The sequence below is a fragment of the Globicephala melas genome, chromosome 11 (genome assembly GCF_963455315.2).
Source record: "Globicephala melas chromosome 11, mGloMel1.2, whole genome shotgun sequence".
In the NCBI taxonomy this organism is placed as follows: Eukaryota; Metazoa; Chordata; class Mammalia; order Artiodactyla; family Delphinidae; genus Globicephala; species Globicephala melas.
In genome coordinates this window covers 62,727,792-62,753,665 of record NC_083324.2, presented here as the reverse complement: position 1 = coordinate 62,753,665, position 25,874 = coordinate 62,727,792, and the positions used below count along the sequence as shown (strand labels likewise).

At 45.9% G+C, this 25,874-nt stretch overlaps 2 protein-coding genes across 7 annotated transcripts; both read left to right on the top strand.

Annotated features, from left to right (window-relative positions):
- The first annotated feature begins 3,297 nt into the window (after window positions 1-3,297).
- Window positions 3,298-7,621, top strand: LOC115844143 (HLA class II histocompatibility antigen, DM alpha chain). Its single transcript, XM_030840974.3, has 5 exons — window positions 3,298-3,485; window positions 4,691-4,975; window positions 6,405-6,683; window positions 6,909-7,037; window positions 7,381-7,621. Exons 1-5 carry the CDS (start codon window positions 3,398-3,400, stop codon window positions 7,383-7,385), a joined length of 786 nt encoding a protein of 261 aa, XP_030696834.1. The 5' UTR covers window positions 3,298-3,397; the 3' UTR covers window positions 7,386-7,621.
- Window positions 7,622-17,362: 9,741 nt separating this feature from the next.
- On the top strand, window positions 17,363-22,963 carry LOC115844159 (HLA class II histocompatibility antigen, DM beta chain). Of its 6 annotated transcripts, none has more exons than XR_011377858.1 (6): window positions 17,363-17,636; window positions 18,481-18,762; window positions 20,009-20,293; window positions 21,760-21,876; window positions 21,968-22,261; window positions 22,615-22,963. XR_011377858.1 is itself a non-coding variant. In XM_030840997.3 (6 exons), the coding sequence occupies exons 1-6, from the start codon at window positions 17,582-17,584 to the stop codon at window positions 22,629-22,631; spliced, it is 792 nt and encodes a 263-aa protein (XP_030696857.1). In that variant the 5' UTR covers window positions 17,363-17,581; the 3' UTR covers window positions 22,632-22,963. The 6 variants fall into 6 exon arrangements, 5 of the variants coding, with proteins under 5 accessions (XP_030696857.1, XP_060163559.1, XP_030696858.1 ...); XM_030840997.3 differs by having other exon boundaries at window positions 22,226-22,261; XM_060307576.2 differs by having other exon boundaries at window positions 22,226-22,312.
- The last annotated feature ends 2,911 nt before the right edge of the window (window positions 22,964-25,874 follow it).

Below are 25,874 nucleotides of genomic sequence, written 5' to 3'. Positions count from 1 at the left end.
TTGAAAAAAAAAAAAAAGCAAAAGAATTCTATTTTGTGACTCATGAAAATTATATGAAATTTAAGTTTCAGTGTTCCTTAGTAAAAAGGTTAAGAACAAAACTCCGAGGAACAAAGATTTGCTATCGGGTCTTTTACAGAAAATATTTGCTCACCACTGGTTTAGAACTCCAGGTGGCTGTGTGTCATCTATCTCCACCAGCAGTTCTGGTGATGTCAATAGACCTCCTTTCTATCAATACTTTCCTAAGGGCTGAATCTTCCCCACCGCAGGAGCTACTGACGGATTAATCCACAAAGGATGAGACATTAGGAAAATGTTCTACTTTTTTTTTCTTGGAGTGTAACACAATGATTTCCAAGCCCAGCCTAACCCTGGCACCCTGCCCACCCCCACCACACATACACACACCCACACACACATATGTACCCTTTTCAGAATATGCAGGAGGTCATGGGGGTGTTTTTGTTTGGGGCTGTTATGGCTGCTGTTATTTGTTTCTCAAAAGGGAGTATGGATTTTGAAAGGACCATATTCACATAGATTGATTTCTAAGATTACTTAATTGCCACATTAGATCTTTCTCACTGCCTCTTCCCCCACCCCTTCTGTCTTTCTTTTTCTTCTCTATCAAACTTGCAGCATATACACTGACAGTTTCTTCCTCACCTCCCACTTACTTCTCAGCCCACCACAATCTGGAGTCCACTCCCACTCCAACGCTGAAACTGCTCTCAACACATTTGTCACCCATCTCATAATTACCAAATCTAAGGACACTTTCCCGTCCTCCCTTGACTTCTGAGTAGCATTTGATAATGCTGACCTTGCCCTTCTTCATGGAACACTTCTATTTCTCTGCATCTGCTTCTTCTTTATTCTTCTCTTAGCTCTCTGGGTGCTCCTAGTGCCACCAGATTCTTACAAATTAGTGTATTTCAGTGACCTGCTTATTATCTAGCATCGGTGCCAAGCCCAGCCTCCTATACTGTGTTATGGACTGCTTGGCCGTGTATTTTCCAGCCTTCCTGGACAGTTAGATTCCTGTTAGATTCTCTCAGTAGGAGGTATGGGTGGGAGATCAGATGGCAGGAGAAACCAAGAAGCTTCCTGCTTTAGTTTCTAAGAGAGTGGCAGCTCCTGGTACCAGCAGCAAGAATGGGTGATTCTGGACTCCAGCTTCCTGGGCAGAGGAAATACCTTCTCAGTGATCCAGCTTTGATGGAGATGGCGCCTTTTTGGTAGATCCGGAAGTGACTGTGATGGTGTCTCCTCCAGGACAACAGCAGGTGTAGACATGAATTCCAGCTCAGGGGCGAGAGCTGCTTCTGATTTCCAGGTTTTCCTCTGTCCTATTTGCACCTCCAGCCTCTCTCTTTTTCCCTCTTGCATGTCTTGCCTTTTTAAAAATACCTTTGTAACCAATCTCTATATTAAATCCCCTCAGTCTGAAATACCTAGAATGATCATACCTTCCTGACTGGATCCTGGATGATACTGAATAACTGGTATGAGTTTGGGGTTTGAACCCAATCTGACCTGTGTCCTTGTGCCCTCCCTCTGCACAGTCTACGTGGGTGATCTTGTCCACTGCCTCTGCTTCAGCATTTGTGCAGATGACTCCCAAATTAGGGTTCTTCAGCCCACACCTGAGATCCATACCCATCTACTTCATGCCTCCTAGTTACCCTGGCACCTCAAATTCAACACAAAACTGAACTTAATTCTCTGCTTCTATGCCTTTCTTTTCTATTTCAACTCAGTCCATCATTGATCAGCCACCTAGGCTGGAGACCTTGGTGTTACCTCTCCTTGACCCCTCCACATCTAATTCTCAGCCAGTGCTTTAGATTCGACTTCCTAATTACATCAATATTTGATTCCCTCCATCTCCTCTGTACAAGACTTAATTCAGGCTCTTACCATGTCTCGCCTAAAGTATTGCTATGCTGCTACCAGAGGGCAGTGTGTGTGTATGTGTGTGCAACTTTTAATTTTGTTGTCATATACATCACAAAGTCTATGTGTGGACTCTTGACCAGAAGTTTGGCCTCAGTTCTTTTCAAGCTCCAGACCATTATTGGAAGCATCAGAATGATTTTTCTAAAATGTTAAAAATGATTATGTCACCCTTCGGTTTAAAGTCTCTATCATCTGTAAAATAAAAAACACCCTCCTTGGGACTTCCTTGGCGGTCCAGTGGTTAAGACTCTGCACTTTCACTGCAGGGGGCACGGGTTCCATCCCTGGTCAGGAAACTAAGATCTCGCATGCCGCCCGGCTTGGCAAAAAACCCCCCAAAAACAAAAAACAAAAACACCTTCCATGTGGCATAACAGAGCCTATGTGATCTGGCTCTTGCCTAAATTTCTAGCTCATCTTAAATCAGCTATACCCCAATCAAAATTGAAAAAATAAATAAAAAGTGAGTAATTCCTGAAAAAAAATTTTTTTTCTAGCTCATCTTGAGACCCCATCCCCACTCCCTGCCCGTTACCAAACAGGGAAACATGAGCAGCCTCCAAACATTCATGCCCAACTATACAGAGGTCTCCAAAGAAAGGAGCTGTGAAGGCCTTTGACCGTCACCCATTTGCCTACCCCTTGCCCTGGAAGGCTTTTCTCTTTTCTCCCATTCTGCTGGTCTAACTGTTTTTTCTTCAAGACTCTTAGTAGCCTTCCTAATTACATCCCACCTATTTCTCCATCCTCATGAAATAAATACTTCCAAAACACACTTGGCTTGGTCTTATTTGAATATGTTACATTGTATGTAATTATTTATTCAGTGACCACCCCCACTCCCTCCAAGTTAGACTCGAAACTCTTTGAAAGCAGGAATATGCCTTATTCATCTTGGTATTTCTAGCCCTGGACCTAATGCTTGTTACATTTTCAGTCTATTTCTGCAGAAGGAAGAGAGCTAAAGCCTGAAGGAGAATAAATTTTGTGAGAAAGAGGAGGGGGCTTGGGAGGTAGAAGACAGGGTCTGAAGAGCCCTGGGGGGTTACCATGGGAAGATGAACTTTCCCAGTTTATTATTCGGCCACATGGCAGTGCTGCTCAGAAGAGTCCCTTGGTGGGGTTACAGGCTGAGGCTGACTGCCAGATGCTAAAGAGGGATCCTCACCAGGAGGCAGACATTCCTCCACTGCCTCCCCAACCCATCTACAGCCCCTAGGCTGGCCTGGTAAAAGAGCCTAGTCCTAAGAAGGGTGCTCGCTCCTGGTCTCTCCCCAGCGACCGATGACGTCAAACCCTACACTTTCTGTGATTGGCTTAGCCGGAAAGACAAGAGAAGTTAGGGAAGTGAGCTGGAGAAACATGATCTGGGAAGGAATCTGGGGACCTGGGTCAGCCGTCTGGTAGCTCCAAGCCCACTGGGAGCTGTGAAGATATGGATCATGAGCTGAGCCAGGGAGCTGCGCTGCTACGGCTGCTACCCCTTCTGTGGCTGCTGCCCCAGTCCTGGACTGCCCCTGAAGGTATGGCAGTACCTCCCCTTTACTTCCATCCTGACTGGGGTAGAACCTAGGGAGCCGGGGCATTTGAAAGCGGTGAAAGTGCTTTGTAAGTGGTGGAAGTATTATGAGAGAGTGGAAACGATAGCAGAATTGGGAAAGAGAGCTATACTATGGATGGATGGCAAACAATGCCAGAGGTGCTTTGTAGGTTTCATCGAAGACAATCTCTTGAAGCAGAGATTATTATCTCCACTTTCCAGATGAAGGAAATGAGACTCAGAGTTTAAGTAACTTGTGGAAGTTCACCCCGTTGGAAAGTGGTAGAGCAGGGATTTGAGCAAAACAAGTGTTATTTCCACTGTTCCTACTTGGGAGTCTACTCTGCACTCTGTCATCAATTCACCTTATGATTCTTGAAAAGTCTCTTAACTTTATTGGTCCTTAGTTCCTTCTTTGAAAAGAGTGGGGCAGAATGGAAGAAGAATCTGGAAGACCCCTCTTACTCTATCATTCTGGGTATTGGGTTTTGAGTAGAAGATTTCCTCCTGGCTGGGGAGATTCCTGCCAGGAGCTTCAAAGAATTAGAGATTATTTCCTGCAGCTATGGTGCCATTCCCCCAGTCCTGTCTTTGCAAGGTCTGCAGGGTTGAGGGAGGGGAAGTTATTTTCAGAGAGGCCTGGTGCCAACGAAGCGGCTGAAAAGAAGCCTGGAGACTGGTTTTTCAGTCTGCCATGTGTGTCTGGGGATGGGATGGGATGGGATGGGATGGGGCAGTGCCATCTATGGCTTAGGGAGGCCACCGCCATTCCTTCACATATCCACGTGAAGACTGGGAACTCATCCAGGCCCTTCGCAAGTCAATAGGATGGCCTCCCGGGGATCAGGCAAAGGTGGAGACCTTTGGGAGGACATAACCCTATGCCAGGTTGCATGGTTTGGTGAGCAGAATGCAGGTTTGATTTTAGCCGCCACTTACCTCTTTGGCTGGGTGCCTTTAGGCACAAAGATACAACCAACATTGTGATTCTGAATTACTTGTTACAACTTTAAACAGTTGGCCTTTTTGTGGGCTGGGTAAGTTTGGCGAGATCCCGTAATTTCTTTTCTGCTCCCACTGGGAGGCAACCCACCTCTCCCCCCTCTACCTGAGGCAGGCCTTGCTGTTTTCTAAGCTAAAGAGGAGGTGGCTCCCACCTCCTTGGACACCACTCTGTCTCTTTTGCAGCTCTTACTCCAGGGTGGAGGGATGAGCTGAAAAACCACACGTTCCTGCACACAATGTACTGCCAGATCGGGAATCCCAACGTGGGGCTCTCCGAATCCTTCAACGAGGACCAGCTTTTCTCCTTCGACTTTTCCCAGAATATCCGAGTGCCTCGCCTGCCTGAATTTGCTGACTGGGCTCACAAGTCTCGAGATACTTCCAACATTTTCTTTGACAAAGCATTCTGCCGGGCGATTGTCGAGGAAATTGGCCCAGAGCTTGAAGGGCAAATCCCAGTGTCTAGAGGTCAGGGGATTTTTTGGGGGGTGGGCTGCCCTCTTAACCTCATGATACACTGAATTACTCCCCTTCTCACCAGCTCCCCATCTCTCCTGCTTTCTGGTTCTCTCCTTGGATATTGATTTTTCTACCACTCATGACCTGTACTCTGTTTTTGTTTTGGGGCAGAAGAAAAGTCCCTGGGATGTAGTAGGCATTCAAAACTACGGAACTTAATGAATTCAACAGAGACCAACAGACGCCTACTGAGTATTAGGGCTTGTGTTACGATGCTCAGCAAGATGGAGGGGAGAATAGAAGCATCTGATGATGTGCCTACATTTTATTTTATTATTTTTTTTCCAAAAAATTTGAGTTTGTTAGGAAATGCTGATGGATCGTAGTAGATGAAAGCCCCAGCTGAGGTAGTGAAATGGTACTAACTGCCTTGGTAAACTAGGCTTAACTACATAGGTTAATCAAGCTCTGTTAATGATTATTTATTTTATTATTCTACCATATTTGTTTGAGCATCATAATGTATTTTTTTATTGAAGTGTAGTTGATACACCATGCTGTGCCAGTCTCTGCAGCACAGCAAAGTGACCCAGCCATACACATACATACATTCCTTTATCCCAGGAAATTGGGTATAGTTCCCCGTGCCACACAGCAGGACCTTATTGTCCATCCATTCTAAACGTAATAGTTTGCAATCATAATGTGTTTTTAATGTACATTTGCCAAGATTTAAACTACAATACCATATCAAAACTGAGTTAACATTAATTGGATGATGAGGTAAATTTAAAAAAAGTATGGATGTGATCAGGATGTCTTTCAAATATATCCAAACATATAGTTCCTTGAAACTACCCTTAAAATTAGTATTTTCAATTTTTTTTACTGATTGGTTCTTGCTTTTTTTTGGTGGTGGTGGTTATCTTTATTTTCTTAAATTTAATTTTTATTTTATATTAGAATATAGTTGATTTACAATGTTGTGTTAGTTTCAGGGGCACAACAAAGTGATTCAGTTATACATATACATATGTCCATTCTTTCTGAGATTCTTCTCCCATATAGGTTATTACAGAGTATCAAGTAGATTTCCTTGTGCTATACAGTAGGTCCCTGTTGATTATCGATCTTATATATAGTAGTGTGTATCTATTCATCCCAAAGTCCTAATTAAAATGTGCCTGCATTTTAATGAGAAGACAGAGTGTGATCAGTTGCTGATGTGAGGTCCAGACAGGAAGTGCTGCAGGAAGTCAGGGTGGAGGGTCCAGAGTGGCCTGGCTCTGGTCCAGGTCTGGTTCTTGCCTAGACGAAGACCTCCCTCAGAGCCCTAGCTCCCCCTATCTCGTGTCCTCTCCGTATGCCACATCCCCTCCACACACAGGGGTCCCATCTAAGTTAGTCGCTTCTTTCCCTCACCTCAGTACCCCCACAGGCCTCCCCATCGCTGAGGTGTTCACTCTGAAGCCCCTGGAGTTCGGCAAGCCCAACACACTGGTCTGTTTCGTCAATAACCTCTTCCCACCCACACTGACTGTGAAATGGCAGCATGATTCGGCCCCTGTGGAAGGAGCAAGGCCCACTTTTGTCTCAGCCGTCGATGGACTCACCTTCCAGGCCTTTTCTTACTTAAACTTCACACCAGCACCCTCTGATCTTTTCGCCTGCATCGTGACTCATGAGATTGACAGCTACACAGCAATCGCCTTTTGGGGTGAGACACTTCTCCATGGAAGCCTAGTTCCTCTGGGGGGCAGAAGGGGGTAGACCCACAGGAGGACTTCTTTCTCCACTGGGCCCTTGTTTAGTCTGTTCTCACTCTGAGCTGACCTCAATCTTCCATGCCTCAGTTTCTCCCTTGTCATCCCAGACACCCGTGTCATTCCCCTGGGGCTCCCCAACCAGGTCTCTGGGCTGACCGGCTCCCCTTTTGCTCTAGTGCCCCAGAATGTGCTGCCCTCGGATCTTCTGGAGAACGTGCTGTGCGGTGTAGCCTTTGGCCTGGGTGTGCTGGGCATCACTGTTGGCTCAGTCCTCATCATCTACTTCCGAAAACCTTGCTCGGGTGGTATGTCAGGGCATCTGGAGAGGGCATGTGTGGGTGTGCCGGGACCGACCTGTGGCCTGGGGAGCGCGTACAGTGGTCCTCAGGCCCTTGGTGGGGAGGCCTGTGTTGGGCACCGTGGGACATCCTCCTGGTTGAGGTCCCAAATACACACACCCAGTTCTAGGTCATGAGAATGGCTTTGCATGGGAGAGGAGTGATGTGGGGGGCTGGAGGAAGGGTGCTTGGAGATGATTTGGAGAGAAGGAGAGATCAACTTCTATAGGGTGTGTTGCAGGCCGGAAAGGGCCTTTGGGGACGATGAGGATCCCCCTGATGGCTTTCCTCCATCCTTCTCTCTCCTCAGACTGACTCTTCCTGACCAGAGTCTGAGGCCAACAGCTGCAGCCATCCAAGCAAGAGGTGTTCAAGTTTCTCACATCCTACCCAGGATGTCTCCTTCTCAGAGCAGGAGGCCCTGGGCCTTCCGCCGGTGTGTGTGTGTGTGTGTGTGTGTGTGTGTGTGTGTGTTTGTGTGTGTGTACAGGTTTCTCAGCTGGGAGCTCTGCTGTCCCTGGGCTTTTGCATCCAGGGGAACCCAGAGTGGCTTTCCTATCATGACCACATCACTACCATGTCAAAGCAATAAATCTCATTTCTTAATATCAGTGTGGCTTCTTTTTTCACTCATGATATTTATTTCTGGATATTTTAACTTGAGTAAGTTGTCATGTCAAATTCAACAAGCCTTAACCTGACACGTCTGCCCTCCTTAGGGAGAGAAATGGGAAAACCCCTAATTCCTCAGCTGATTCCCATTCCCTGGTCTCAGTACAGCACGATGGCTTTTACTCCTATCAGTTTGCGCAAAATATGTGAGCAATGAAGGCAGAACCACTTTCTGGTAATCTGCTCACAGAATGGTGGAGGAAGCTGCTTGCAGGTTTTTTTGGATCTTTTTTGCAATTTACTGTTTGTGGAAATGTTTATGCCTAGTATAGGCTGCCTTGAGGAATATATAACTGCCTTCAACCTACATGATAGCTGAGAAAACAAGAGCTCATAATGGAAAAATAAGACTTCAGATGCTATTCTAACTCAGTCATTCCGGTTTTGTGAAAAGAGTAAAATCCGAAGTTCTTGAAATGAAGCATGAACAGCCTGGAAGGGCCCAGAATTCATGTGTCCTTTCAGACGATCTGTTCGTTGGCCTGAGTGGACCATCCAAGGAGAACTGTGATGATGCTGTCTTGGGTGGATGGTGGGGGCAGGGGGCACATGTCTACTAGTGGTAATTTCCTTTGCATGTGCTTCGTTTCTTGCTTTTCTTGGTGTTTGGGAGTTGCTTTGGAGGAGGGGGTGGCATTAAGGTGAAGAGTGAAATTATTTTGGTATTGGTGCAAGAGTCTCTGTTCTTTGCATCGTATCAGAATCTAATCTAAGGGAAAATATCCACTTCTTCCCAGGAATTGGCATCTCCTCTGAAGCATCTCATTTCTAAGAGCAGCATATGTACTGGCTAAGAGTGCAGAGTCCAGGGCTTCCGTGGTGGCGCAGTGGTTGAGAATCCACCTGCCAATGCAGGGGACACAGGTTCAATCCCTGGTCCGGGGAGATCCCACATGCTGCAGAGCAACTAAACCCGTGCGCCACAGTTACTGAGCCTGTGCTCTAGAGCCAGCAAGCCACAACTACTGAGTCAGTGAGCCAAAACTACTGAGCCCACATGGCACAACTACTGAAGCCCACATGCCTAGAGCCCGTGCTCTGCAACAAGAGAAGCCACAACAATGAGAAGCCCACTCACTGCAACGAAGACCCAATGCAACCAAAAATAAATAAATAAAATAAATAAATTTATAGAGAAAAAGAGTGCGGAGTCCAGAACCAAACCGCTGGGAATTCAATCGTGACTGTCAAATTTTAGCTGTGTGCCCTTGGGCGAGTTACTTAACCTTTCTGTGTCTTGGTACCATTTTCTGTAAAAGGATGATGATAACAATGGTGCCCACCTTAATAAGGTTGTTGTGAGGCTTAAATAAATTAACATCTTGTAGAATGCTTAGAACAGCGTTTGGCATGTAGAAAAGGTGCTCATAACTTAGCAAGGATTTTCACTGGGGAATTTAGCAGCATCATTAACTTCTTTTCTGGAAACTACTTTGAATCTACCTTCAAGTATTGTATGTTCTCCCTTTGAGATGTTTTTCTTTTCTTTTCACTTTACCATTCTACATCTGTCCCATTGCTTTCTAGTTCTTCCTGATTTCTCTCTCTCCATTTTCCAACTTATCCAGAAACTTCCTGCCAGTCAAGCCTTAAAACTGCTTTTATTTATTTATTTGTTGCCCTGCACAGCTTGTGGGATCTTATTTCCCCAACAAGGGATTAAACCCAGGCATTCAGCAGTGAAAGCGTGGAGTCCTAACCACTGGACCACCAGGGAAGTCTCAAAACTGCTTTTATTATGCTGTATGACCTTAGACAAGTCACACCCCCTCTCTGGGCCTCAAACTCCTCATCTGTAAAATGATGGGCTTAGGTTAGATGCTCTCTATCAAGCATTCTATAATACTGTCACTTATAATACTCAACAAGCCTTCCAGACCCTCTCTCGTCTGGTGTCCCCCCTTTAATTAAAAAAAAAAAATAGTGCCTCCTCTTCCATGAATCTGTTCCTAATACTCCAGCCCTGACTGACCTTGACTGAACTGGGAATTCCAAGACTTGGCACACTCAACCCAGACCTTGCTCTCAGCGCTATGCTGCCTTGGTTTATGTGTTAGTTATTTTTTTCATATAACTATTTTGTAATTTCAATGATTCAGGGATCATAAACAGTTTACACTCCCACCAACAGAGCAAGGTAGTTCTCACTTTCCTTTATTGTCACTAACACTTGAAATTATTTGACTTTCAAATGTTGGCGATACAGTGGGTGTCAAGTGGTCCCAAGTTGTTGTTTTCTTTAATTTAAAAAAATATTTTTAATTTTAATATTTTATTTTTTTAAGCAGATATTAATTTTAAATTGTTTATTTTTGGCTGTGTTGGGTCTTCGTTTCTGTGTGAGGGCTTTCTCCAGTTGCGGCAAGCGGGGGCCACTCTTCATCGCGGTGCGCGGGCCTCTCACTATCGTGGCCTCTCTTGTTGCAAGCACAGGCTCCAGACGCTCAGGCTCAGTAGTTGTGGCTCACAAGCCCAGTTGCTCCGCGGCACGTGGGATCTTCCCAGACCAGGGCTCGAATCCGTGTCCCCTGCATCGGCAGGCAGATTCCCAACCACTGCGCCACCAGGGAAGCCCCCAAATTTTTATTTTTTAACATCTTTATTGGAGTATAATTGCTTTACAATGGTGTGTTAGTTTCTGCTTTATAACAAAGTGAATCAGCTATACATATACATATATCCCCATATCTCCTCCCTCTTATGTCTCCCTCCCACCCTCCTTATCCCACCCCTCCTTATCCCACCCCTCCTTATCCCACCCCTCTATAAAGCACAGAGCTGATCTCCCTGTGCTATGCGGCTGCTTCCCACTAACTATCTATTTTACATTTGGTAGCATATATAAATCCATGCCACTCTCTCACTTCATCCCAGCTTACCCTTCCCCCTCCCCGTAGGGGCAGGACAGGAATAAAGATGCAGACGTTGAGAATGGACTTAACTTGCCTTTCTCTCCTTGCTAGTGAGGCTGGACATTGTCTTATAGGTTTATCTCTCTGTGAATTGCTGATTCATATCTTTTATCTATCTTAAATATGGCTTTTTCTTGTGAATGTACGGGGGTTTCTGAAATATTTTATATAGCAATCCTATGTCAGTATAAATACTGCAAGTGTCTTCTTCCACTTTGCTGCTCATCAGTTAAATTTGTATATGGTTCTTTCCCCAAATAGAATGATTTCATTTTGACAGTCAAAACCCATATGGTTTGTGTTTTCATAACCTCAAGAAATCCTTTCGAACCCCAAGGCAATAACGTTACAATTTTTGCTGGAGCATAAAGTGATAAGGGGAGTCTCCATTTTCTCAATGAGAATATTTTAAAAGATTTTTGACCAAGTTCAAAATTTAAAGTTTTAGGTGTACAGAAGTTATAGGAAAATAGTCAAATGTTTGCTAACTGCCTTTATTTAGTTACTAACTCACAAATTTAAAATCACATATTTTATAACATAATATTTTAACGTAGGCATATTGCTGTTTCCACTTCTCACATTTCATAAAACAATTTTTATTCTAATTCTCGTGTGTTTATTTGTGATTATGCTAATGGATTCTAAGTTCTTTGATTTATTTAAAAAATAAACCCATTAATTTAAACTAAAAAACCCACCAAAACCAGTTTGTTCATTTCTCCTAGCTGCCCACCCCTCCCTGGCAGTCTCTGGCAACCACGAAACTGTTCTGTTCTCTGTTTCTATAAGCTTGGTTGTTTTTTCGTTTGCGTTTGCTTGTTTGTTTGTTTATAAATTTATTTATTTAATTTTGGCTGCATTGGGTCTTCATTGCTGCACGCGGGCTTTCTCTAGTTGCGGCGCGTGGGGGCTACTCTTCGTTGAGGTGCGTGGGCTTCTCACTGTGGTGGCTTCTCTCGTCGTGGAGCACAGGCTCTAGGCGCGCGGGCTTCAGTAGTTGTGGCATGTGGGCTCAGTAGTTGTGGCTTGCGGGCTCTAGAGCACAGGTTCAGTAGTTGTGGCGCCACAGGCTTAGTTGCTCCGCGGCATGTGGGATCTTCCCGGACCAGGACTTAGACCAGTGTCCCCTGCGTTGGCAGGCGGATTCTTAACCACCGTGCCACCAGGGGAAGTCCCCGTTTGTTTGTTTGTTTTAGATTCCACATATAAGAAGGATTATACAGTATTTTTCTTTCTCTGACTTATTTCACTTCCCATAATGCCCTCGAGGTCCATCCATGTTTTTGCAAATGGCAAGATTTCATTCTTTTTTATGGCTGAATAATATTCCATTGTATGTATACACCACGATTTCTTTATGCATTGATGGATAATTAGATTGTTTCCATATTTATAGAGATATTATTATACTATAGAAATATAGCAAATAATGCTTCAGTGAAAATGGGGTACATGTATCTTTTTGAGTTAGTGTTTTTGTTTTCTTTGGATAAATACCCAGAAGTGGAATTGCTAGATCACATAATAGTTCTATTTTTAATTTTTTGAAGAACCTCCATACTGTTGGTGAATCCTTATGCAATGTTGGTAGGAATGTAAATTGGTGCAGCCACTGTGGAAAACGGTATGGAGGTTTCTCATGTATTTATTAACTGAAATCATTTTAGGATAATGTATCTTCTCCAAACAGCTTTGAGAGAGTGGCCATAACTTGGAAAGGAAAAAACTTAAGGGTTTATATAGAAGGTAATTTCTCTTTTCTGATGAATAATTTTAGGTAAGAAAGCTTTGCCTTATATCTGGCCATATATGATATTTCACTGTGCTTTCCTATTAGAGTTATTGTTCTCCTTTCACAGTTAGATCTTTATTGATCTGGAGTTTTTCCATATGGTATGAGTATGGTTACAACTTTCTTTTTCTCCAAACACTAAATTGATTTTAATGCCGTGTATCAAATATTTGATTTATTCCCAGGAATTTTATGCCAAATTCCCCCATATGCATGGATTTGTCTCTGGATTATTCAGTTCAGTTGGCTTGTCAGTTCTTGTGTCCACTTAATCATGTTTAAATTATTAGGGCTTTTTTTGTGTTTTAATATTTGGTAGGGCTCGTTTCCATTTCTTTGCCACCTCACCTCCCAGAAAGCCACATTTTGCTCTTCTTTATCAAAATTGTCTAAGATTCTTATGGACTTTATTATCATGCACATTATAGAATCAGCTTGTCAAGTTCTCCCCAAATTCTGCTATGATGTTGGTTAGAGCTATGGGGGAAAACTGACTTCTTCATTATGTGAGGATGCCTCAGCCATGAATATGGTATGTCTCTTCACTTCTTAAGGTCTTCATTTATGCACTTTAATATAAAGTTTCCTTTTTTTTCCTAGAAAGTTTTTATACTTTTGTATGTTAATTTCTAAATATATTTGGTTTAAAATTCCTATTATAAATGGTTGGCCATTTTCAATTAGTTTCTAATTGATTATTAAGATATTATTATACTATAGAATTTAGAATCAAGTCATGGACCTATTACTTAGTATCTGGGTAAAGCTGGGCAGTCACTAACCTCCCTCTGCCTCCATTTTCTCATAGTTAAAATGCAGAGGTAATAACATGATTCAAGAGTTGTGGTGGCAAATCAGGTAAAATATCTGCTAGTAGTTCAAGTAATCTAGCTGCAGGATGGAAGGAGGTTGAACTAGTTACAGCAACTGTAGCTCAAAGGTCAGGGTCTAGAGCAGTGAATCCTAACAGAGAAGGAGAGCAAGGAGAGGAGAGGTGGGAGGTGGGTGGGCGTGAAGTTGGACAGACTGGGAAGTCATGTAATCCTGATAGGATGCAGAAGTGTGAAAAGACATTGAAGGAAGTCACGAATGTGGTCTCAGGCTCTTGGTTTTCAATTACAAGTGATGGACAAGTTGAACAATTTTTGAGTTTATAAAATGCAGGCTTGAGTTAAAACCATCTGTCCAGGACTTCCCTGGTGGTGCAGTGGTTAAGAATCTGCCTGCCAACGCAGGGGACACGGGTTCGAGCCCTGGTCCGGGAAGATCCCACATGCCTCGGAGCAACTAAGCCTGTGCGCCACAACTTCTGAGCCTGCACTCTAGAGCCCATGAGCCACAACTACTGAGCTCACGTGCTGCAACTACTGGAGCCCGTGTGCTGCAACTACTGAAGTCCACGTGTCTAGAGCCCGTGCTCCACAAAAAGGAGAAGCCCCCGCAATGAGAAGCCCGCGCACCGCAACAAAGAGTAGGCCCCACTTGTCGCAACTAGAGAAAGCCCATGCGCAGCAATGAAGACCCAACGCAGCCAAAAATAAATAATATAAAATAAATAAATTTATATATTAAAAAAACCACACTATCTGTCCAGAAGAGGAACCTGTGAACGTACAGGGAGGGATGTTAGGAAGGACCTAGAAGAGATTTTTTATTATGGCCATACTCTCGAAAAAGCATAAGACCACATTTCTGACTTCCTACAAGGTGCCAATAATGTCATTGCAGTTCGTTTTTGTTTTTGTCAGTCCAGGTAGCTGCTAGACCCCCAACAGCACCTTATAACATTGCCCAGCTCGTGTGGTTATATGCCAAGACCGGGATGCCAACTGCCTTCCTCTTCTCTGACACGAATCCAGCCCACTTCCAGGCCCCCGCAATGGAGAGGACTTCCTGTCCACCAAACACACACAATGTCTTCTCTTTTCTCTTTTAAGTCCACTGGCCTGATTGCTGACTTGCATTAACATAAATTCTTCTCTCTCTAGATGTTTCTTCTCACTCCCCAACCGAGCTGTAAGCGAATGACGTGGAAACGGAGCCCACATCTCTTAGCTCTTGGGAGTCCCTGTAATGCTTTGCAGGTAAACACCATGGTCAGTCCACTTCTGGCCTATGGTGTCCAGCTTAGCAGAAGAGGCAGCGGGCAAGGAGGGGATTCACTCTTTGGGCCCTTGTGTAGTGGCCATAAAAGAGGGACAGCATATGGGAAGCTGCCTGGGGTTCCCCAACTTCAGTCCTGGTTGTTACATAAATAGTTATCCAATCACCAACAATGCACAGGACAGTTGAAACATTCTTTGGGGTTGACTAGAGGTGGGGGACAGAGCTATGTCTGTAACAACAACAGCAACAAAAAAAGTAGGGTTAGGAGGAAGAGGGGAAGGAAGAAATCACTTCGCTGAGCACAGGTCTCTGGGTTTTTCTGTCCAGCTTGATTCTAAAAAGCACCCTCAGTCTTCTCATTAGTAGAGAAGTGAAATTGTCTACATTTCCTGCAGCTGCCTATGGAAGGTTTCACATCTCCTTTGGCTGCCCAAGCAGAGAGCCAGACATGAGAGGGAGTTTGCCGAGCCTCAGGGAGCTGGCGGAGGGCCACACAGGCCCTCCTGTGTGGAAAGCATTCCTGTGCCAGGCGGGCTTTGGGGACCTTGAAAAGGATCCCAAGACCTGGTTCCTGAGGTTAGGTTCACTGCCTACCTGGAGGGAGGGGGAGAGACGTAACGGGGGGAAGTGAGCGTGTGTGTAGGAGAATTCACAGTTTTGAGACTGTCGAAAGAAAAAGTGGAAGAGACACGAGTTCTAAGAGCAGGAGGAATTCTGAGCATCGGAAAGATGACTCAGAAGGATTGGGGTGGCTTTTCCCTTTTTCCTTTTCTCAGCGGAGGCCTCCACGAGTTACCTTTACTTGGGTCATCTCAGTCCCAGGATGTAGTGAGTGTGTGGGCACACTCAAGTGTGTGTGTGTTTGTGTGTGTACCTCGAGACATTGGGTGTGAATCTTTGGACCTGTTTTCCAAACTGTAAAATGAGGACCATTAACAGGTCTTTTTTTTTTTTTTTTTTTTTTTGCGGTACGCGGGCCTCTCACTGTTGGGGCCTCTCCTGTTGCGGAGCACAGGCTCCGGACGTGCAGGCTCAGCGGCCATGGCTCACGGGCCCAGCTGCTCCGCGGCATGTGGGACCCTCCCGGACCGGGGCACGAACCCGTGTCCCCTGCATCGGCAGGCGGACTCTCAACCACTGCGCCAGCAGGGAAGCCCAACAGGTCTTTTAAGATTAAATGAGATAGCATGTAAAGGATTGACTTAGCATAGTATCTGTCACAAAGTAGAAGCTTAACAAATTTTGCACTCCCCCTCCTCAATTTTCTGCCCATTCCCCCTCCTCAATTTTCTGCCCATTCAACCCTTAATGGTTCATTAGAGAAGTTCAAGTGTAGCGGTATAACCCAGGTGGGGCTGAGTGTATGGGTGGTGGTGGGAGGACGTGGGCAGAGCTTCAGTGAAGCTCAACTAGTTACACAAAACAACTCTTTTGTTCCTGATATTCATGTATGTTTTCATCTTGGAGGTAAGCTTCCCCCTCTTCCTTTTTTCTTCATAAATATCAGATTCTCTGGGGGTCAGGGACTTGGAAGGAGGACAGGTAAATGTGGTGTCAAGGGCTTCCCTCCTAATCCTCTTTTATTTAGCTCACTATCAAGTCAAATTCCAGAGCTTTCAGAAAGCAAGGTGAAACTTGCTTGGACTTCCCTGGTGGTGCAGCAGTTAAGACTCCATGCCCCCAGTGCAGGGGGCCCGGGTTCGATCCCTGATCAGGGAAATAAATCCTGAATGCCGCAACTAAAAAGGTCCCGCATGTGGCAACGAAGATCCCATGTGCTGCAACTAAGACCTGGTGCAGCTAAAAAAATAAACAAATATTTTTAAAAAAGAAAGCAAGGTGAGGAGAGGCAGCCATGAAGCCTAGTGGGGAGCACAGAGAAACCAATTTAGGGTTTTACATTTGTAATGGGAAAATCTATCAATCGTATAGTTCACAATGAGAATGAATTGCTATTTAAAATTTGTCTTTTCCTGGGGAAGAAAAGTAGGGATGTTTTATCTCATTTTTCTAGTGGCTTCATAATGTGGGGACCTGCCCCAGGACAGATGGGACCTGTGGGGGAAACACATAGGGGAGTTTTGAGTTTGGGGGAGACAAGTGAGCTTTGGGCATTGGCCCATCACCAGCTAATTATCAAGGGGGTTAAGTGGTATTGCCCTGCGGTCTGCTCTGAGATGTTTCAGAGGGTAGGGGGTTCGGGTTTCTGGCTTAGGAAAGCAGAAAGGAGAAAATGAAGCTCATCTGGGCTAGGACAGATGAAGCAATGGAAGCCCAGGGAGGGATTTTTCAGGGCTGTGGCCCTGATCTCTTAGGAACTGCTTCTCTTCTGCAGTCTTGCTTTGAGGCCAGCTAACTGCACTCTCCCTACATCTCCTTCCTTAGCAGCCTTGCCTCTACCACATGCCCCAGAAGGGCCCCTTGTCCGCCTGTTTCCTGGGTGACAGGACAGACCAAGGAATATGTAATCAAGGGATAAATTCCCAAGTAACTTCCCTTAAAGGAGAAAGAGAGGTTACCTAGTCCCCAGTCTTTGAGGAGGACCTTGAGCGGAAACAGTTAAACCAGTGGGCAGTCCAGGCTGCATACATCTTGGGAATATTGGGTTTATTCTCTCCACTGAGCTAGGGAAATCCACCTACAGACTGTTCCTTAGGAGAGTTAAGAGACCAGTTCTTAAAAGCCCAGGGCAGAGTGAGATTTACCTAGTAACTGATGATGCTGAGCGAATGCGCTCAGCGATTTGTCTCTACACTTGTCCCCGCCTACCTAGCCAATCTGACAGTTCTCAGTTTGGGACACTGAGTTAGATGATCAGGTAAGGAACAGGTATAGTATCTAGGGGCTTGGTAGCTCCAAATCGCTCATTTAGAGAGCATCGAGAAGGCCCCGGCAATAACCATATTCCCACTCAGTGTTTGGAGATCATCTACCCAGGCTGGGACTTCTCGGGCAGGCAAGGACCCAGGGCCCCTGGAAGAGCTGCTCCAGGGGACAGGATTCCCTGTGTCTCCCCCGAGGAGAGCATGACTGCCCTCCTGCCGCTGCTGCTGGGCCTCAGCCTGGGCTGCACCGGAGCAGGTAAGGACCCTCCCTTCCTCTGCTCCCTTTGGGTAGGGTGTTCAGTTTTGTTATTGGATTCGGATACCCCAAACTAGTCTGTCTCCCTATTACATACTCCCATAGCACTTCGTACTGTACCTTTGTAGCAATTTTTTAAATTTATTTTTTTATTGAAGTTTAGTTGATTTACAATGTTGTGTTAATTTCTGCTGTACAGCAAAGTGACTCAGTTATACACATGTATACGTTCTTTTTTAATATTCTTTTCCATTATGGTTTATCCCAGGCTATTGACTATAGTTCCCTGTGCTACACAGTAGGACCTTGTTGTTTTTCTGTGTAGCAATTTTAATGTAATTAAGCTGTATAATTATTCGTGTAATAGACATTTCCTGTTGGAAGGTGGGCAAAGACGATATCTGCCCTGTTGAATGCTGCATCCCCAGCTCCTAGCACGGTGCCTAGCACACAGCGAGTGCTTCAGAAATACATGTGGCACGAATATTTAATAATGTGTCCAGCACAGAACAAGGCTGACTCTTTCCTTTGACCCCTTTTCTCACTCGATCACTGGCCTTACTGAAGGTCTTATCCTGGGTAAATTGTTGTGTTTAAACATGCAAATAATTTTGGGCTACTTGTGTCCCCATGCTTAGTCTCACATAAAGAGGAAACGGGATCTAGAAACTTCTCTGCTAGGACCATCTATGCCCTTAATCGGGACTCTCAGAGACTCTGGTCCATGAGCTTGGTCAGCAGATGCTGCCTCAGTCGGGAAACCTGTGCCCCACTCACCAGGTGTAACTGAGGCTTGGGTTCCTGCAGAGGACTCTGACCTATCCCCCTTCTCTGGCTCCTGCAGGAGGCTTTGTGGCCCACGTGGAAAGCACCTGTCTGCTGGATGACAATGGGACTCCAAAAGAGTTCACATATTGTATCTCCTTCAACAAGGATTTGCTGACCTGCTGGGATCCCCTGCAGGCCAGTATGGTCCCTTGTGAATTTGGGGTACTGAACGGCTTGGCCAAATACCTCTCAGATTACCTCAACCATAAGGAAAACCTGATCCAACGCTTATCCAACGGGCTGCAGGACTGTGCCACACACACCCAGCCCTTCTGGAGATCTCTGACCCACAGGACACGTAAGGCGAGAAGGGAGCAGAGGGATGGTTAGGAAGCACAGTTAGGACCCCCAAGAAGGGTCCCTCACCGGCAAGGAGTTTGAGCTGTGGGCAGGAAAGAAGCAGAAAATCGGAGGACCTGGGATGTAAAAAGAGGGAGGGTTGACCCTTACGAGGACACAAGGTGGTTGACAGGGGTAGGGCAGGAATGAAAAAGGGGAGGTGATGTTTGAGCCAGTGAGGAGCTATCGCGGGGAGAGTAAGCTAGTTTTCCTTCAATTTAGGGCATCTCAGGAGGCAGATCCAAGTTCAACCAGGGGTTGAACTGTCAGAATTACCAGAATGGCTTTTCCCAAAATGCTCCCGCCACTGTAGCCCAGGTTCTGGTGTCCCGGGCCTGAGACAGGCCCAGGCATGGGAATATTTGGAAAACCTCCCAGGGAATTCTGATGCAAACTCTCTCACCCTCAATCACTTGCACTGAGAATGACTTGAGATTTTTAAAAGAAAACTTGAAGTTCTCTATCGTACAGAGTACTGTGTCTTAAGATGTGATTTCTCAGAATCGCCTGGGGAAGGTGCTTTTAAAAACACAAGCCCTTGAGAACCGCTACAGATCTGTTGGATGAAAATAGCCAGGGATGCAGGCTCGGGAATCTGCATCTTCACACAATATCTTGGATTTTTATTGAATATTTTGTTTGAAAAACACTCAAGCAAGCGGACGGGTCACCTAGAAAAGTAAACTATTAAAAGGTGGCAACATGAATGATCTCATGAATTAGATTCCCTCGTCCAAATTTAGGAGAGTTAGTCCTGAGTTAGACTTGTTTCCTTAAACTATTCAAGGAAAAAAAAAAAGGCTTTCTTTATCAAGTCAATTTGTTCAATGAGATTTGAGGACAAGGGTGTTTTCCTACTTTTGCAAACCCCCCACTATAACTCTGGATGACAATTCACTTATGCACTTGAAATTAATACAATGACTTCTGAAACAGCCTGCAGTTCAGCCCTGGCTTCTACTTATTGTGAACAAATATAATTTTGGAGGAAAAAGGAAGGAGCAGTGATGAAATGGGAGCCAAGAAAGAGTGAAGCAGGAGTACATTCTAACTCCTCATTTTCAAAGGGATGTGTGTGGGAATGAGGTGGGGGTTGGGAAGGTCGGTGGGCAAAATCCAGGAAGAATTCAAGTAGGAAAGAAACCAGGTTGGAGGGAAAGCCAGAATGTTGCCCTCCTTCGTGACTCTTTTTTCCTCCTCTGCAGGACCGCCATCTGTGCAAGTAGTTAAAGCCACTCCTTTTAACACGAGGGAGACTGTGATGCTGGCCTGCTACGTGTGGGGCTTCTATCCAGCTGCTGTGACCATCACGTGGAGGAAGAACGGGCAGCTGGTCCTCCCTCACGGCAGCGCCCATAAGACCGTCCAGCCCAACGGAGACTGGACATACCAGACCGTCTCCCATTTGGCCATAACCCCCTCTTTGGGGGACACCTACACCTGTGTGGTAGAGCACATTAGCACTCTTGAACCCATCCTTCAGGACTGGAGTAAGTGTGGGGCAGGTGGGAGGAATTAGCGTTAAAGCAGAGAGCTACTGTCATTCCCTAGTGGTCAAGTTAGGACTCCGCGCTTCCCCTGCGGGGGACACGGGTTCCATCCCTGGTTGGGAAACTGAGATCCTACATGCTGTGCAGCGTGGCCAAAAAAAAAAAAAAGAGAGAGCTACTTCAGGTGGGTGGTTGTAAAAAGAACACCAATATTTTGGCAGAGGGAATGGGATGTAGAGAGGTCCTCCACGGTACAGGGGAGAGAGGGAGATGCTCAGAAAGAGTGAGTCTGGAGGAACTTACGGAGGGTTCATGACCAGAGATGGGGCCAGGGGATACAGACACGGAAAGAGTTAGTTATTGTTGGACTTCCCTGGCTGTCCAGTGGTTAAGACTCCGAGCTTCCAGTGCAGGAGTCACGGGGTTCCATCCCTGGTTGGGGAAGATCCTGCATGCATGACAAGAGTTACTGTTGCTGTTGCTATGGTGCTGTGGTTGGTGTTATGTGCTTGTCTGAGGGTGGGAGGGGAGCCTGACTGTGGTGCTGTGGTTGGTGTTATGTGCTTGTCTGAGGGTGGGAGGGGAGTCCTGAAAAGAGGATGTCGATTTGGTAACCATATTTTCAGAAGCCCAAATTGTGATGCAATATTCTAGGATTCTCAGATTTCCGCTATTCTGTTGTCAGGTCAGGAATGGGAGTTGGAGAAATAAAGAAGGTCACGGAAGAAAGGGGACTCTCTCGGTCTGGGGGCCGTACTGAATTGGGGCTGCTCTATCAGGGAGGAAGAAGCCAGGGCTGGCAGACACTTTGGTGTACACACTTGGAGGCTACTGCATAAAGCCAGTCACCATTGTTTGAACCCCGGGATTGGAAGTAGTTAAAGGAAAGGAATCCTGGTAGGGGACAGGATTCAGACTAGGGCCAGCTCCAGGAAGTGAGGGCTGTGGAGGGGGGTGGAGACAGGTTCTGGAAGGACCCAAATCTGGAAGTAGGCAGGTAGGAGACACATAAGTACTTGGATAACTCATGGAATGAAACCTTGGGAAGTTAGGAAAGGCGGAAAGACAATTTCATAGGAAAATGCTCGGATAGAGTGGTCAAGGGAGCAAGTATTGTCACCACAGGCAAATGGAGAGAGGGATGGGGAACTCTGCATTCCTCAGCAAGGGTGCCGTCGGGGTGAAGGAAGAATACAGGATGCCTTGAGAGGCTCCATCATCTTAGAGAGGATCTGGAAGCGGGGGTACTAACTCAGGGAGAGCGGCTCCCCAGGGAACCACAGGAGTAGAGACCCACAGGATGGGGGTTTTGAGGAAAGGCCACTTCCTTGGGCGTGGATTGGTGTGAGCTAGACCCTTGGGGTCCAGATATAGCACCTTTGAACCTGAGCTGGAGGTCGCAGTAAATTAAGTTGCTCTGGGAACGAGCAAGAGAAATTGGTTCTAGTAAGTTTCTACTTCCGCAGCTCCTGGGCTGTCGCCAGTGCAGACAGTGAAGGTTTTTGCGTGTGCTGTGACTCTGGTCCTGGGCCTCGTCATCTTCTCTCTTGGTTTGGTCAGCTGGCGGAGAGCTGCCTTCTCCGGTGAGTGACCCTCCTGAACTCTCAATCCCAACCTCTGCTCACTTTAAAAAATTAAAAAAAGAAAAATTTATTTGGCTTTGTTGGGTCTTAGTTCCGGCATACGGGATCTTTAGTTGCGGCATGCGGACTCTTAGTCGCAGCATGCAGTCTCTAGTTCCCTGGCCAGGGATCGAACCCGGGCCCCCTGCATTGGGAGCACAGAGTCTTAACCACTGGACCACCAGGCAAGTCCCTCTGTTCACTTTCTCTTTGTGACTGGTTCTCCCATGGCTACCCCATTGACTGTGAAAAATACCAGAGACTTTTATCCACAAAGACTGTCCTCCACTCAAATATTTTCTTCTCCTAGGCTACGTTTTCCTCCCAGGGTCCAATTATCCAGAAGGTAACGTGTCTGTTGGTCTGTCTGCCTGCTGGCCCTTTGGAGCGGGTGAAGGTTAGAGGGAGTCACCGTTGGGTTCAGCTAATGGTGCTATTTGGAGCGGGGGTGAGCTTCCACCAGGCTCGGGCTGACAATGTGATTGAAGCTGCTGTTGCTGGGATCAGGAACAGAAGGGAGGAGCACCTACCCCCTTCTCTTCTACCCAACGGAGTGTCTGAAGGTGGCTCCTTAGTGTTTGGTGATCTAGAATTTTCCATATCACTGTATTAAAGGCTCTGGCATGGATGGTTATAGGGACAAACGATGGGGTCAAGTTGGTTTGGAGTTTTATTACCTTGTTTTCATTTCTTCTGCAGGTCAGCACATTTCCTAGAGGCAGAATCCTACAAGTTCCTCTCCACGTGAGGAGATTCAAACTCCTAAGGATGCTGCTGTGCTCCTCCAGCCCGTCCAAGCGTCCACATTTTCTTGGATCCTATGGTTTCTCTATTTGATTCTATGAATTTCCCAGGCCCTGCTATGGAAACCTTACAACTTGGGGAACTCACTCCTGGGAATATTCTGTAACCAAGGTGTTGTCCATAGGTAGAGCCCAAGGCTACGTATCTGGGCTGAATATAATCTGGGGAGAAACGTCAAAGGCCCTCTTGGGGGCCCCCTGTGCCACAGAGGTATGAGTCGCTGGTGATCGGCTCTGAGGAATAAACTCTGGTGGAAATACAGTTTTTCCCATGCTTTTTCTTGAGGCCCTGAGGAGGGACTATAGGCAGTCAGGGGCTGGGCTTGATTCACTCTCCTACTGCAGTCGAGGAGTCAGTGTTTCCTCCCATTTTCCCATCTAGACATGACAGAAATGGGGACAGTTTCCTGATGGATAATTCATAAGAAGGTAATAAACTGTGGGGGGATGGAGTCACAGAGTCAGGGATAGGAGGGGGTTTACAGTTTTCTGACCTCATAAGGGATCTTAATGAGGATTAAATGAGTTCATACTTGTAAACGGCTGAGAACATTACCTGGCACACAGCCAGCCCACACTCATGACATGTCAGTCACAACTTTCTGGGCCAGGTGCTCTACTAGGTGCTTTACATGCATTGTTTCATCTGATCCTCATCACAACTCTGACACAGACCCTCAGATAGTCAGTATTCAAGGGGCAGAGCTCAATTCCTGATCTGAGTTCTGGGCAGTTATTTTCTTCCATAACCTATGTGGGAAAGGGACCGTAACTCGAGGGCTTATCATGACCTAGGCACTGGGCTAAGTGATTTATGTTGTATCTCATTCATTCTCCACAATCACCTGGTAAGGAAGGATGGTCTCCCTCTGAGTCACAGATGAAAGTGAGGTTCAGAGAGGTTAAATAACTTGTCCAAGGTTGAACAGCAAATTCTCTGTAGGATGTCTGTCTACCTGAGTTGGAAGTAACTAGGCTGCTGTATTCTGAGGACCCTCATGCTGTCGAGCACACCACTCTTCAGAGCCCCCCTTACATTCCCTTCCACCCCAAACCCAAGGGGGATCCACCGTTGGGGGCTGGATTTCACACAGCGGAAGAGAGGTGCTCTTCGTTCCCAGTGAAGGGCGACACCTGCTGGACACAGGTGGCATTGTCTTTGGAATGAGAGTTAGATACTAGACTAGGCAACCGAAAGGAACCAGAAATGAAAGTAAGTATTGGAGGAGTTTAGCCTAACAGAGAATTGTGGAGGGAGAACAAGGGGTTAGGGATGCATGTGTGTGGGTGTCTATGTAGGAACACATAAGAGCAGAATCTGATGAGCTGGGGGAAGGGGTCAGAAGACAGACGGTGTGTGGAATCTTCCTGCATTGTTGTCTCCATGGTTGTTTGTGTGGGTGGGTGGGAGGGTGGTCACGGGGGCTGGGACCCTTCCTCCTTGAACAGTTTCTGTGCTGATGGGGGCCTGGAGAAGTGTGGGGATAGCACTGTGCATACAGACTTGATATCCAAGCTGGTGCTCAAGTATAAAAAAGGAACAAAATAATGCCATTTGCAGCAACATGGATGGACCTAGAGATGATCATACTAAGTGAAGGAAGTCAGGAAGAGAAAGACAAATACCATAAGATATAGCTTATATATGGAATCTAAAATATGACACAGGGACTTCCCTGGTAGTGCAGTGGTTAAGAATCCGCCTGCCAATGCAGGGGACACGGGTTCGAGCCCTGGTCCGGGAAGATCCCACATGCCACGGGGCAACTAAGCTCGTGCACCACAACTACTGAGCCTGCGCTCTAGAGCCCGCGTCCCGCAACTACTGAAGCCCGTGCGCCTAGAGCCCGTGCTCCGCAACAAGAGAAGCCACCGCAATGAGAAGCCTACGCACCACAATGAAGAGTAGCCCCCGCTCGCCGCAACTAGAGAAAGCCTGTGCACAGCAACGAAGACCCAATGCAGCCAAAAATAAATAAATAAAATTATTAAAAATAAAATAAAATATGACACAAATGAACTTATCTATGAAACAGAACCAGACCCATGGACACAGAGAACAGATTTGTGGTTGCCAAGGGGGAGGGATGGGCTGGGAGTTTCGGATTAGTAGATGCAAGCTATTATATATAGAATGGATAAACAATAAGGTCCTACTGTAGAGCACAGGGAACTCTATTCAGTATCCTGTGATAAACCATAATGGAAAATAATACGAAAAACAATGTGTATATATTTGTATAACTGAATCAGTTTGCTGTACAGCAGAAAGTTATACAACACTGTAAATCAACTATACTTCAATTAAAAAAAAAAAAAAAAGTAGGTGCTCAGGGTTTGTCCAATCAGTGAATTGATTTCCACCATATCCACAGTTTCCCCAGATGGATCCTTGTGATCAGGGCATCTCTTCTGGAAGGAGTTTCATGAAGAAGTCAATGGTAGGGGAAAATGCTCACAAGTTCAAAATAGCTATTCTCTGAGCTGGGCCATATAACGTAGGAAGCAGTGGAGTGCCATGCGCTGTGATCCGTATAGGTAAGCTCAGAAACTAATCTCTACAAATTTTATCAGTTTTATGTTTCATTGAAAAAAAGTTTTTATACAACATTTAATTAATTAGCTTGTATATCATGTAAATAATCTATCACCTCTACCCCACTACCTGCTTTCTTTAAGAACTTGCTGTTTGAAGTCTTGCCATATTGTTTCATTTTCATTTTTCCATTCGCTGTTCTTGTTTTTGTTTGTTTGACAAAGCTAATTCCTTCTGATATTCTAGTCTAGTCTGGGTGGGGCTTTGGGTCTTGTCTATGCCTGGCCATTTGTGAAGGAGACGCTGTACTTCCCAAGGCTCTGGGTGTGGTCTCAGCAGTGAAAATCAAAGTAGCAGGACGCCTGGGGAAGGAGGGAGAGAGTCAGCTAATTAGAGAGCTTCCAGTCTCTCTCTGGAGACCCCGTGCAAACTTTTCTCTGCCCTAATCGCGTAGGTGTTTGGTTTATAGGGAAGGCTGTCCCCCTCCAGATGGGGAGTGGGAAAAAAGTGTCACATAGATCTCCACAGGCGAGTGAGTGGTGCCTGGAAGGAAGGCAGAAGAGGGATAACGATGCGCCACCTCCTGACTGTTTGAGGAGAGTAAAGGTGTGTGCGCGTGC

Coding starts and splice junctions, on each gene's coding strand:
- LOC115844143 (XM_030840974.3), top strand. CDS start 3,398: ATGGATCATGAGCTGAGCCAGGGAGCTGCGCTGCTACGGCTGCTACCC. Junction 4,976..6,404: donor GCAAATCCCAGTGTCTAGAG/GTCAGGGGATTT, acceptor GTACCCCCACAG/GCCTCCCCATCGCTGAGGTG. Junction 6,684..6,908: donor CACAGCAATCGCCTTTTGGG/GTGAGACACTTC, acceptor CTTTTGCTCTAG/TGCCCCAGAATGTGCTGCCC.
- LOC115844159 (XM_070046791.1), top strand. CDS start 17,582: ATGACTGCCCTCCTGCCGCTGCTGCTGGGCCTCAGCCTGGGCTGCACC. Junction 17,637..18,480: donor CCTGGGCTGCACCGGAGCAG/GTAAGGACCCTC, acceptor TGGCTCCTGCAG/GAGGCTTTGTGGCCCACGTG. Junction 20,294..21,759: donor ACCCATCCTTCAGGACTGGA/GTAAGTGTGGGG, acceptor CTACTTCCGCAG/CTCCTGGGCTGTCGCCAGTG.